Source organism: Rana temporaria, chromosome 8 (assembly GCF_905171775.1).
Source record: "Rana temporaria chromosome 8, aRanTem1.1, whole genome shotgun sequence".
In the NCBI taxonomy this organism is placed as follows: Eukaryota; Metazoa; Chordata; class Amphibia; order Anura; family Ranidae; genus Rana; species Rana temporaria.
In genome coordinates this window covers 167,934,680-167,948,184 of record NC_053496.1, presented here as the reverse complement: position 1 = coordinate 167,948,184, position 13,505 = coordinate 167,934,680, and the positions used below count along the sequence as shown (strand labels likewise).

The window sequence follows — 13,505 nt, the reverse complement described above, 5'->3', positions numbered from 1 at the left end:
ATTTCCGGGAAAAACATTTGCCACATTCAGAACACGAGTACGGCTTCTCCCCAGAGTGAACTTTTTCGTGCGTGTTAAGGTAGTGTTTCCGAGCGAAACTCTTTCCACATTCAGAACATGAAAATGGCTTCTCTCCCGTGTGAGTTCTTCGATGTCGGACGATATCTGATTTTTGGACGAAACTTTTCCCGCATTCGGAGCATGAGAACGGCTTGGTCACTGTTGTGCCTTGTTTGATGTCTGCGAAGAAGGCATTTCTGCCTGAAACTTTTGCTACATTCAGAACATGAGAAGGGTTTTTCAGCTGAGTGGGTCCTCTGGTGTTTGATCAGCTTGGCTCTCACTGTAAAATTCTTCTCACACTCTGCACATGAGAAGGTTCCATCCCCATTAGCACGTTTATGGTTGCTCGGAGGAGGTGAGTGGCTAGGACAATTCTTGCCTTGTTCAGAGGGATCAAATGACAAATCTACCCTTGAATGAAGGGTTGGGGTAACAAGGTCTTCTTCTGAAGACTCAGACGAGACATCATAATCTTCTATTTCATCATCTGGAGAGATTGCAAGTGCTCTCTCGGTGCTATACCTTCTGTAGCGTCCATCTAGAATAAATAAGGCAATACGACAGGAGTGAAGGGAGTCCTTTTATTTATTTTACATATCCACTTGCCTACTGAGGACGTCATATGACGTCCTCGACCTTGTGCGGTGATATCTAAATGATGCCTGCAGCTACAGGCATCATTCAGATAAAACCGTCTTCTGCCGGCGATTCTCTGCACGATAAGAATGATCATAGCGGCAGTTCCACCGCTTGATCGTTCTTATAGGCAGCGGGAGTGGACGCCCCCCCCTCCCACCGCCACCCGGTGCTTCTCCAGGCTCTCCCGTGCCATCGGGGGCTCGGAGAATGAATCGGCTGGGAAGCATAGAGATGACTGGTGACCAGATGGTCACCAGTCATCTCTATGACCGTCGGAGGCCTGGGCGCGACGTTGTGACGTCACGCCCGGGAACCCGGAAGTAAACAAAGCCGCAATCGATCTTGGCTTGTTCTCGACTATCCCTGTCTGCTTGTGACCTTGACCCTTGGCGTGTCCTTTGTTTATCCTTGTCTGCTAGTCGCCCCGACCTTTGGCTTATCCCTTCACTATCTCTTGTATCCTGAGCTGCTGCTTCCCCTCTATCCTCTATAGCAGGGATCTCTAAACTTCGGCCCTCCAGCTGCTGCAGAACTACACGTCCCATGAGGCATTGTAAAACTAACATTCACAGACATGACTAGGCATGATGGGATTTTTTTAGTTCCTGAACAACTGGAGGGCCATTGTTTGGAGACACCTGCTCTATAGCTTACTGTGAGCGTGAGCTGGGGGACTCTGGGGGCCGCGACCTGGATCCAGTTGCAGCCCAGTCCATCCTCACCACTAGAGGCTCTGGTGAACACCTGCTGGATCTTAGACTCTGCGTCCTGGGGAATCTTAGGCTCTAGATCCCTGTGGGATCCCTGTTAGTGCTCTAGTGACCTGCCTTCCTTAGCCATCCAGTGTTCCGTCCGCAGCAGTCAGCCGTAGGGTCCACTACCTTAGCGGTGCACTCCTGACCCCAACCGTGTGCATTCGTCACCTGACCGCAGGTGACCTGACAAAGAAGAATCACCGCTGTGAAAGACTTCTGCCACCAAATGTGATATAAGGAGGTCTCTGATCTCCATTTCTACTGCATGGTGCAGTCTTCTATCCTTTCTCCTTGGATCTATGTCCTAATGGAGTACTGATGAGAAAATTCCAGTTTTGATTCCGAAGTGCCTTAAATGCTACACACCTTATTATATTGGCTCCAGTGGCTGTTGAGAAACCCTCCTAAATATCATAAGATCTATAGGAGAAGATTATAGCAAACTGTCTATACCATGGGTCTTTAAACTATGGCCCTCCAGTTGTTCAGGAACTACAATTCCCATCATGCCTAGTCATGTCTGTGAATGTCGGTGTGTTACAATGCCTCATGGGATGTGTAGTTCTACAACAGCTGGAGGGCCGTAGTTTGAGGATCCCTGGTCTACACCTAGGTGTTGAGACACCACTGTCTGTCTGACCCATTTAGTATAAGCTGAATAGGGTCCATATGTTTCAGTAAGACTCCATATATCAAATTTGGTGGCAGAAGTCTTTAACAGCAGTGATTCTTCTTCTTTGCCTTTTGGGTAATTGATCATCATTACTTGGCATCACAAAATGTATGGATTCACCTATACGAACTATAAAAGAGTTCTCTTATTATTGTTATTAATTTTTCACTTTTTTTTCTTCATCTAATGATTTACTATCATCAATTATTTTGTATTTTCATGTTCAGTGCTGCACTTTGTTTATATTTATGTACTCTGAATAGACCAGCTCTCTACTAATCTACCTCTAAGCTCCCTCCCTGACACACATTTTCATCTCCTGTTATCTCCAGTGTTGGAGAACTTGTCAGAAATCACTCTGCTGATAAACAGAGGATCAGAGCAGCAGAAAGATACGGCACTTAGAGCTTTGGAGAGAGATAAGTAAACACACACAGATATATGGAGTTTACAACCACTTTAAGTGGGCAAACATTAAATCTTTATTCACATGCCACATGCCACACTGCCAACAGATAAAGTTGAAACATTTAAATAAAACCATAGGGAAAAACTGCCCTTTCAGTCTTTAATTTTACAAAAATATTAACAGATTTAAAAGTGTACTGTGGAAAAGGTAAGTACATCCTTGGCTCCAAAAGGTGGTATATGCCCCTTCTGGCAGAAATAACTTCTTAGAGTTCGACCAAAAAATGGAACTTCTGCTTTAAGTGAAGCTGACCCCCTGACATGCCACATTTGGCATGTAATTATTTTTTTTGGGGGAGGGGGGATACCCTCCTGGGGCTCTGCGGCACCGGAAGGAAGTTCACCTCTCCCCCCGTGCAATCTTTTGGGACACGTCACAGGTACCAGAAGATTGCCCGGCCAATCACATATCACGTATGTGCCGGGCGCCCACAGTCAATACGCTAATTTAAGCGTATTCTGGTAACCAGATACGCTTAAATTAGGCTCAGATACGAGCGGCGTAAGTGTCTTACACCGTCGTATCCTAAAGTGTAATTTTTAGGCTGACCGCTAGGTGGCGCTTCCATTGCGGTCGGCGTAAAATATGTAAATCACTAGATACGCCTATTCATGAACGTACGCCCGGCCGACGCAGTACAGATACGCCGTTTACGTAACGCATTATCGGGCCTAAAGTTATTCCATCAAATAGCTGGAATAGTAATGTTAAGTATGGCCGCCGTTCCCGCGTCGAAATGTAAAAATTTTACGTTGTTTGCGCAAGTCGTTCGTGAATAGGGTTTTACGTAATTTACGTCCACGTCGAAATCAATAGGACCGTGCGGCGTACTTTGCCACAATGCACACTGGGATATGTAGGCAGACGGCGCATGCGCCGTTCGTAAAATACGTCAATCACGTCAGGTCAAGCTCCATTAACATAAAACACGCCCCCTCAGCTAAATTTGAATTAGGCGCCATTACGCCCGCCCGATTTACGCTACGCCGCCGTAACTTAGCAGGCAAGTACTTTTGTGAATCATGTACTTGCCTCGCTAACTTACGGCGGCGTAAACACGATACGCTACGCCGCCGCAAAGTTAGGACGCCCTTTCTGAATCTACCCCATAGCCTGCATTACTCTTTGTTAAACCCCCCCCCCCCCCTGCTGTGCAGGAATGAAGCAGTGTTTTTATTCTAATAGAGGCTGATGGCTCCTGACTCCCCCACTGGGCACATACTGTCTCCCCATTACTGTCTACTGACAGAGGAGGGGGGAGGAGAAGAGATTGTTGTAGTGACTGGACAAGGAGGATCTGGGACTCTTCTCTGGATTTACTATTTATTACTCACCTGTGCTGATCTCTGGAAGGATTTCATCCTCCTTACACAGCTCATCACCCCCATCTGTCTCTTCTTCGTCTTCCATTTTTATTTGTACTTTAATCACCTTTTCATCCTGAGTAGCAAAAAAGAATGCAAACAAAAAAGCTGTAAATTTACAACCTGATTCGGCACTGTGACTGGAAGAAGTAGGACATGATAAGAATAGGGACATTGGGCTGGGGGTAGAGTCACCCTTCTCTTGAATACAAAAAGGATGGAGTGTCACTTGCCCCCTCATTTTCACCACCCAAGACTTTAAAGCTCCCCACACATACACTATAAAGTACATCTCTCTCCCATCATCCGAACCTATTGAAAAAATAAAGAAACAAACCTTTACAACCCCTTTAAGGAGAAGTATGGTGTAGGTTAAATAGTTCATATATATTACTATAATCATGATTCAGCTGTTATTTCTTTCCTCTCACCTTTTGTTTTTCCAGCAAGGGGACTTTATCTGTCATGTAGGTCCCAGCAATGGTCCCTTTTCTATTTAAAAGTTAAGTGGGGGTGGTTACAACTTCAGCAGTCCACCCCCTCTTCCTGTCCCTCCTCCACTGGGAGATGTGGCCATGCTTAGTGAACAGGCACGCACCTGAACAGTAAACCATTCCAGCCCCTGTGCTATTCCTCTGTCTAAAAGTGGAAAATACATAAGTGGTATAGACATGACTGGATATAGGGGGAGGTGTTGGGGAGGGCTGTGCCCCCCCCCGGTTTAAATTGTGCTCCCCATCCTCCATGGATTCAGTGCCCGTTGAGCTCCTTCTCATATATCCCCATACTGCACAGTTTCTATATGCACACTGTGTAGCTGTCTGACCTGTGATAGCCTCAATCTGAGCACTGTGTAGCTGTCTGACCTGTGACAGCCTCTATCTGCACACTGTGTAGCTGTCTGATCTGTGACAGCCTCTATCTGCGCACTGTGTAGTTGTCTGACCTGTGACAGCCTCTATCTGCGCACTGTGTAGCTGTCTGACCTGTGACAGCCTCTATCTGCGCACTGTGTAGCTGTCTGACCTTTGACAGCCTCTATCTGTGCACTGTGTAGCTGTCGGACCTGTGACAGCCTCTATCTGCGCACTGTGAAGCTGTCTGACCTGTGACAGCCTCTATCTGCACACTGTGAAGCTGTCTGACCTGTGACAGCCTCTATCTGCACACTTTGTAGCTTTCTGACCTGTGACAGCCTCTATCTGCGCACTGTGTAGCTTTTTGACCTGTGGCAGCCTCTATCTGCACACTGTGTAGCTGTCTGACCTGTGAAGTTCCCAGATAAGAGTGGCTGTGCAGCATCTCATCCAGCTACACAGTGTGCAGATAAAGGCTGTCTGTAAGAGAATCAATCTGATCTGTGTGAGAGGAGGAGGGAGGGGGAGAAGAACTGTTCTGTGTAAAGTCTCAGGAGCCAGCAGACAGTCCAGAGCCAACATCAAACAGAGGAGAAGCAAAGGGGGTGGATCCCAACAAGATTGTCAACATAAAATCCAGAGAAGACTGTGGCCCCTTCCTTCTCAGAGGGATGGAAAGATTGTTATGTACTAGTAGCTCACAAGCAATAACTAAAACTATAAGCCCATACATCTCTTTTTTAATCAATGGTATGGCAGCTCCTGGAGCTTATCCATGAAGTCAGGAAAAGTCAGGTCCTAGTAACAGTGAAACTAAATCAGAGAGGTGCACAGAACTAAAATGTTGCAGTTACATTTTTGTACCGTCTTTGTCAATCACGCACAGTACGTTATTTTTCCAGATCCTCAATTTCACGTACTTCATAATCTTGGAGGATCCTGTGACCTTCTTGCGTGGAATCCCCATAATAAAGAGAAGAAGGACATCTCTCTGGGGTATTACTGTTACTAGGTCCATCTGCAGGAAAAGTATACACAGCAAAGTTAGTAGTAGGTTTACTTCAAAGAGTGTATTTGGAGAGTTGAGATTAAATTATACATGCGCCAGCAGTAAAAGTCAATTACAGCTACAATGTGATATTTTCGAGTAGAATGAAGCAAGAAGAGGCCTTCTATTCATGGGTTCCCCCCGGAGTAGAGGTCCACCATGGCAGCCAAGAGTTGCCATATAGAAACTGTCATGTTGTGTCATATGACACATGTCTGATACGTTTCAGACTGGTCCTGAAAACTCATACAGTTTAGTCTTCACAAGGTGGGAAATGGAAGGACAGATTGCTCACCTGCGCTGATGTCTATAGGGATCTTCTCTTCTTTGATCCTCACACGTCCTTCCTCCTCCTCAGCTTTGACGTCTCTCTGAGTGTCTCCAGGATCTGTGAATAAAGATGAGAGTGAAGCCCCCTGTACTGAGATGTATGAGAGACCCCAGAGAGTGTGTGTGTGGGGGGGGGAAATTGGTCACGTCTCCTGGCTGGTAACACACAATGACATGATGTGAGGAGGAGAGCCGGAGTCTAATAGAGGCTGATGGCTCCTGACTCCCCCACTGGGCACACACTGTCTCCCCATTACTGACTACTGACAGAGGAGGGGGGAGAAGAAGAGATTGTTGTAGTGACTGAACAAGGAGGATCTGGGACTCTTCTTTGGATTGAGATTGTATTCACACCTGAGGGACGCAACGCGTTTGGCACCAAAGTAGATTATTTGTCTTTTTTGGCACAGAGTCAAGTGCGTTTTTGCAGGTTTTTTTGTTTGGGGTGCCTTTAAAAAAATAAGATATTGTTGTAGTGACTGAACAAGGAGGATCTGAGACTCCTCTCTGGATTTACTGTATATTCCTCACCTGTGCTAATCACTGGAGGGATCTCCTCCTCCTTACGTGGATCGTCTCCCCTCACGTACAGAACTTCTGCTTCCTCTTTAACTTCAACTTTGATTACATATTCATTCTTATAAATTCAAAGCATACATTATATTTATTATGTGAGATCCACTAAGCAAATGTTTATAATTTACATAATGTATTGTTTAGTCCCACCCACCTGATCCTCCTGAAGGATCTCCTGATGTTCCTGTGTGGAGTCCCGGGAATACAGAGGACGGGGACATCTCTCTGGGGGATTCCTGTTACTGTATATATCTGTAGGAAACACACACTGAGTACATTGTTTCTAAGTCTTTATATCAGAGGATGTGTATCTAGGGGGATCCTCAATACTCTTCTCTCCTATATAAGAAATGAAAGTCTCCTCTTACCCGGTGATGTGAGGGGCGGCCGCTTCTCCGTCATGACGTCATTGAAGAAATGCTTGTGTCCTTCTATATACTCCCACTCAATAATCTGTTCTTGGAATACATTTTTGTAAAGGTTACATTGCATTAAATATTAAAATCACATTTTTGAATTACATGTGGTCCACAATGCCCTATCAAGGAACCTGACTGTGTATAGTGTGGCCCCTAACTCCAAAGAACATATAATATATTACCAAAAGTATTGGGACCCCTGCTTTTACACACACCCAAACTTTAATGGCATCCCAGTCTTAGCCCGTAGGGTTCAATATTGAGTTGGCCCTCCCTTTGCAGCTATAACAGCTTCAACTTTTCTGGGTAGGCTGTCCATAAGGTTTAGGAGGGTGTCTATGGGAATGTTTGACCATTCTTTCAGAAGAACATTTGAGAGGTCAGGCACTGATATGGACGAGAAGGTCTGGCTTGCAGTCTCCACTCTACTTCATACCAAACGTTGGGTTGAAGCCAGGAGTCTGTGAAGGCAAGTCAAGTTCCTCCACCCCAAACTCATCCATCCATGTCTTTATGGACCTTGCTTTGTGCACTGGTCCAAATCATTTGGTGGAGGGGGTATTATAGTGTATGGCTGTTTTTTCAGGGGTTGGGCTTGGAACCTTAGTTCCAGTGAAGGGAACCCTTGAGACGCCAACATACCAAGACATTTTGGACAATTTCATGCTCCCAACTTTGTGGGGACAGTTTAGGGATGGGTTCTTCCTGTTCCAACATGACTGTGCACCAGAGCACAAAGCAAGGTCCATAACGACATGGATGAGCGAGTTTGGGGTGGAGGAACCAATTGTGAGTTGCCACTTGTGTGTGTGCTCACCATGTTGTCATCTACTGCACTTAGTCTGGCACCCTCTGGTGTCCCCTTGGCCCTTTAGGTGTTTCCTAGCTGACCAGCCTTGTAAACCTTAGCCCTAGACTGGAACCTGGCTCCTTACTTTACGGTGCTGAGACCCAGCACAGTAAATGTACTAATACTTACTATACTCTGATAGCGCCCTATATTATTTTATTCGTACATCCACAGCTGCACGTCTGATTACATGTGAATGGCTGTGGGCACTGTCGGCCTCTCAATGCTTTGTATAAGGCTTCCTGCCCACAGCTGTTTGCATAAACCCCATTTAGCCACCCTTAGAATATTGTAGTCTGCCCCATATCCCATGTCTGAACGAGGCCTAAATTTACCTTCATGACCATGTTTTACACCGTAACATGAAACATGAGCACATTCCCCAAGCCCCCCATCCTCAAACCACCCCACCACTTACCTGAATTTCAGGGTTCATCTCCTAGCAGTATTCTAATTTAAATTGGTGTGGCCCCCCACCAATCAGAGGGTCTTGTGACTTCACCACACTTGTAGTCCATGGAGTACTTACACCAGCTCCATAATGGTAGGTCTGTGTACAGACCTAGGGCCAGATTCACGAAAATTTGCGGCCGTGTAACGTGACCCGTTTACGTTACACCGCCGCAAGTTTTCAGTGTAAGTGCCTGATCCTCAAAGCACTTACCTGGAAACTTGCGGCGGTGTAACGTAAAGTCGTCCGGCGCAAGCCCGCCCAATTCAAATGGGGCGGGTACCATTTAAATTAGACGCGCTCCCGCGCCGGACGTTGTGCGCATGCTCCGTTCGCAATTTTCCCGGCGTGCTTTGCGCGAACTTACGGCGGCCCGACGTGTTTGTGAATCGCATCGTGCGTAACGTACTTACGCCGGGAAAAAAAATTTCAAAAGCGACGCGGGAACGACGGGCATACTTTAACATGGTGGAGTAATTTTACACCATGTTAAAGCACACCTAACTTTGCGACGGGAAAAAAAGACTTGCGCCGACGTAACGACGGGAAAAACCTTTGTGGATCGCCGTAACTGCTAATTGGCATACCCGACGCTGGAATACGACGCAAACTCCCCCCAGCGGCGGCCGAAGTATTGCATCCTAAGATCCGACGGTGTAAGTCAATTATACCTGGCGGATCTTAGAGCTATCTATGCGGAACTGATTCTATGAATCAGCCGCATAGATACGACAGGAGATACGACGGTGTATCAGGAGATACGCCGTCGTATCTCCTCTGTGAATCTGGCCCCTAATGCCTTGTTTTTGTATTATGTTTACCTTATTGCCAAACAGCAATGGTGCATCATGGCCCCATTCACTTACACTGGAGCGTTTGACAGGTAGTGCCACCCGTCAAACTTTACATGAAGCGTTTACGTTGCTGCACCAGGATGCAAAGCGTCATGACTGCGGCAATGTTTTCTCATCTGATCTTCACCACGTCAGCTTGTAGACAGGTGGTAAAAACACAGATTAACCGCCTGTTTTTAACACCCGAGTGGAAGGATCCTTTCACAGGCGACAACGCCTGTCAGACTCTTCCATGGAAGAAAATGGCGCCACAGCCCCAACTACCTTGCATTTTCAAAGCACCTGTAATGTAAAATTGCTGATCACCACATTTTTATAGTGGAAAAACATGGGCCCAGACTCTCGTAGATCGGCGCATCTTTGCGGCGGCGTAACGTATCCGATTTACGTTACGCCTCCGCAACTTAGACGGGCAAGTGCTGTATTCTCAAAGCACTTGCTCCGTAAGTTGCGGCGGCGCAGCGTAAATCGGCCGCCTAATTCAGATTTGGATCAGGGGGGCGTGTTTTATGTAAATCTACTGTGGCCCGACGTGATTGACGTTTTTCCCGAACGGCGCATGCGCCGTCCGTGGAATTTCCCAGTGTGCATTGCTCCAAAGTACGCCGCAAAGGACGTCATTGGTTTTCGACGTGAACGTAAATGACGTCCAGCCCCATTCACGGACGACTTACGCAAACGACGTAATTTTTATCAAATTTCGACGCGGGAACGACGGCCATACTTAACATTGGTACGCCGACAGGATCGTCACTGCATTTTTCCGCTGGCCGCTAGGGGCGTGTAAGCTGATTTACGCGCCAAAATATGTAAATCAGCTAGATACGCAAATTCACGAACGTACGCCCGGCCGACGCAGTAAAGTTACGACGTTTACGTTAGGCTTTTCCCAGCGTATAGTTACCCCTGCTATATGATGGTGTAAGTGTCATCCACCATCATATATCATGATGCTGTCATCCACCATCATATAGCAGGGGTAACTATACGCCGGGAAAAAGCCTAACGTAAACGTCGTAACTTTACTGCGTCGGCCGGGCGTACGTTCGTGAATTTGCGTATCTAGCTGATTTACATATTTCGACGCGTAAATCAGCCCCTAGCGGCCAGTGGAAAAATGCAGTTACGATCCGACGGCGTAAGAGACTTACGCCTGTCGGATCTAATGGATATCTATGCGTAACTGATTCTAAGAATCAGACGCATAGATACGACGGCTCGGATTAGGACTTACGACGATGTACATGGCGCTGCGCCGTCGTAAGTCCTTTCAGAATCTGGGCCATGGTCTGCAGCTTTCTCGAGAATACGCCCCCAACGCCATACACCATAGCGGAGCCCGCCCCAATCTAATGTTCTACACATCAGAAAGATGAAGATTTGTTGAGATGACAAAATTCCCCCACCCAGTCCATACAGAGTGCTGGGACCCCCTTCTCTCATAATAAGAATATTATTATTATTATTACCTCCTCCTCACTGGACACACTCCAGCCTTACAGCCCCAATCAGTTCCCCTCCTCCTCCTCCTCATCATCTCTCCTTAGAGCTACAATAACATGGCCACCTCCTCTACTGAGGACAACCAATAGAGGTCGCTATTTTAGATACTTTAATACAAATGTGGATCACTCACAAAGCACTTCATTCTTGTTGCATGCAATAGACACCTCCAATTCAGGTGACTGAGCTACCAGACAAATGTCAGGCTACAACAAAATGGCAGCTTCTCATTTAGTCCTCGAATTTAAAACTCTCCAAAAATTCAGTAGTAATTGTTACTATTTATAGTAGAATTAAGAACAATGCTCATAATACTAAAAAACGACAGTAGTTATAAAAGACTGCGTTTCTATACATTGTACTACGAGAAAATGGCTGAAGCTTAGGTCTGGATTCGTGCTCTACCGTTTCTCTGTATTCACCTGGTTCATCGAGCCCCGCATACAGCCGCTGTAGTCCCGCGCATGCGCGGAGTCTCGAGACACAGACAGAGTCCATGTTCGGGTAGCTCAATGAAAGAAAAGGCTGGAGCATTTAGTCCAAGTTTTCTTGATTTCCAGCAGCTGCTGGTGGGGGTGTGAGACTGGAGAGTGTGTCCAGTGAGGAGGAGGTAATAATGTCTTCTTATTATGAGAGAAGGGGTCCCAGCACTCTGTGTGGACTGGATGGAGGGGAGGTCATGTGACATCAACAAATCCTCATCTTCAGGCTGATCTGCTCATGGAAATGTTGTGTCTTTTAAACCAGATGCACCTCCCTTAGCCTCCCAGAGAGCTACCCAACCTCCCATAGTTGCCCTCAACCTCCAACAGAACCCATGAGAGCCCTCTACCCCCTACAGTGCCACCCAACCTCCAACAGAACCCCTGAGAGCCCTCTACCCCCTACAGTGCCACCCAACCTCCAACAGAACCCCCGAGAGCCCTCTACCCCTACAGTGCCACCCAACCTCCCATAGTGGCCCTCAACCTCCAACAGAACCCATGAGAGCCCTCTACCCTCCTACAGTGCCACCCAACCTCCAACAGAACCCCTGAGAGCCCTCTACCCCCCTACAGTGCCACCCAACCTCCCATAGTGGCCCTCAACCTCCAACAGAACCCCTGAGAGCCCTCTACCCCCTACAATGCCACCCAACCTCCAACACAACCCCAGAGAGCCCTCTACCCCCCTACAGTGCCACCCAACCTCCAACAGAACCCCTGAGAGCCCTCTACCCTCCTACAGTGCCACCCAACCTCCAACAGAACCCCCAAGAGCCCTCTACCCCCTACAGTGCCACCCAACCTTCCATAGTGGCCCTCAACCTCCAACAGAACCCCTGAGAGCCCTCAACCCCCTACAGTGCCACCCAACCTCCCATAGTGGCCCTCAACCTCCAACAGAACCCCTGAGATCCCTCTACCCCCTACAGTGCCACCCAACCTCCCATAGTGGCCCTCAACCGCCAACAGAACCCCTGAGATCCCTCTACCCCCTACAGTGCCACACAACCTCCCATAGTGGCCCTCAACCGCTAACAGAACCCCCGAGAGCCTTCTACCCTCCTACAGTGCCACCCAACCTCCAACAGAACCCCAGAGAGCCCTCTACCCCCTACAGTGCCACCCAACCTCCCATAGTGGCCCTCAACCTCCAACAGAACCCCTGAGATCCCTCTACCCCCTACAATGCCACCCAACCTCCCATAGTGGCCCTCAACCTCCAACAGAACCCCTGAGATCCCTCTACGCCCTACAATGCCACCCAACCTCACACAGGATCCTTGAGAACCATCAGCCACCACAGTGCCACCTGTAGCCTAGAGTGCACCTAAGCCTCTCACAGGACCCCTGAGAGCCCTCCACCCCCACAGTGCCACCCAACCTTCCATAGTGGCCAGCAGTGCCCCTAAACCTCCCACTGGACCCTTGAGAGCCCTCAGCCACCACAGTGCCACCTGTAGCCTAGAGTGCACCTAAGCCTCCCACAGGACCCCTGAGAGCCCTTCCACCCCCACAGTGCCACCCAGCCTCCCATAGTGGCCAGCAGTTCCACCCAACCTCCCATAGTGGCTAGCAGTGCCCTTAAACCTCCCACTGGACCCTTGAGAGCCCTTATCTACTCCAGTGCCACCTGGAGCCTAGAGTGCATTTAAGCCTCCCACAGGACTCCTGAGAACCCTCAGCCCCCAGAGTGCCACCCAACCTTCTATAGTGGCCTGCAGTTTCCCCAAAACCTCTCACAGGCCCCCTGAGAGCCCTCAGCCACCACAGTGCCACCTGTAGCCTAGAGTGCATCTAAGCCTCCCACAGGACCCCTGAGAGCCCTCCACCCCCTACAGTGCCACCCAACCTTCCATAGTGGCCCTCAACCTCCAACAGAACCCGAGAGCCCTCTACCCCCTACAGTGCCACCCAACCTTCCATAGTGGCTCTCAACCTCCAACAGAACCTGAGAGCCCTCTACCCCCTACAGTGCCACCCAACCTTCCATAGTGGCCAGCAGTGCCCCAAAACCTCCCACAGGACCATTGAGAGCCCTCAGCCCCCACAGTTCCACCTGTAGCCTAGAGTGCACCTAAGCCTCCCACAGGACCCCTGAGTGGCACTGGCAAGTGGCACTGGTTGGCACTGACTGGCAGGTGGCACTAATTTGCACTGGCAGGTGGCACT

At 48.4% G+C, this 13,505-nt stretch overlaps 3 protein-coding genes across 5 annotated transcripts in view; 1 reads left to right on the top strand and 2 right to left on the bottom strand.

The window, feature by feature from the left end:
* The window catches only part of LOC120909851 (zinc finger protein 260-like), a 34,496-nt gene extending 23,561 nt beyond the window's left edge, over window positions 1-10,935 (bottom strand). The window contains exons 1-2 of one of the 3 annotated variants that reach the window (XM_040321587.1): window positions 10,818-10,935; window positions 7,143-7,232 (exon numbers count right to left, since the gene is read on the bottom strand). In XM_040321587.1, the coding sequence (XP_040177521.1) occupies window positions 7,143-7,176 (34 nt within the window). In that variant the 5' untranslated portion in view covers window positions 7,177-7,232; window positions 10,818-10,935. Of the gene's footprint in view, window positions 1-7,142; window positions 7,397-10,817 lie in introns of those variants that run through there. The other 2 variants (XM_040321588.1, XM_040321584.1) reach the window with 2 other exon arrangements.
* LOC120910475 (zinc finger protein 777-like) overlaps window positions 1-13,505 on the top strand; it is a 176,391-nt gene that overhangs the window by 87,612 nt on the left and 75,274 nt on the right. The window lies entirely within an intron of this gene.
* On the bottom strand, window positions 33-6,672 carry LOC120909951 (zinc finger protein 41 homolog). The gene is made up of 4 exons (XM_040321774.1): window positions 6,164-6,672; window positions 5,741-5,838; window positions 3,934-4,039; window positions 33-601 (listed from the first exon to the last, which is right to left on the bottom strand). Exons 3-4 carry the CDS (start codon window positions 4,007-4,009, stop codon window positions 111-113), a joined length of 567 nt encoding a protein of 188 aa, XP_040177708.1. The 5' UTR covers window positions 4,010-4,039; window positions 5,741-5,838; window positions 6,164-6,672; the 3' UTR covers window positions 33-110.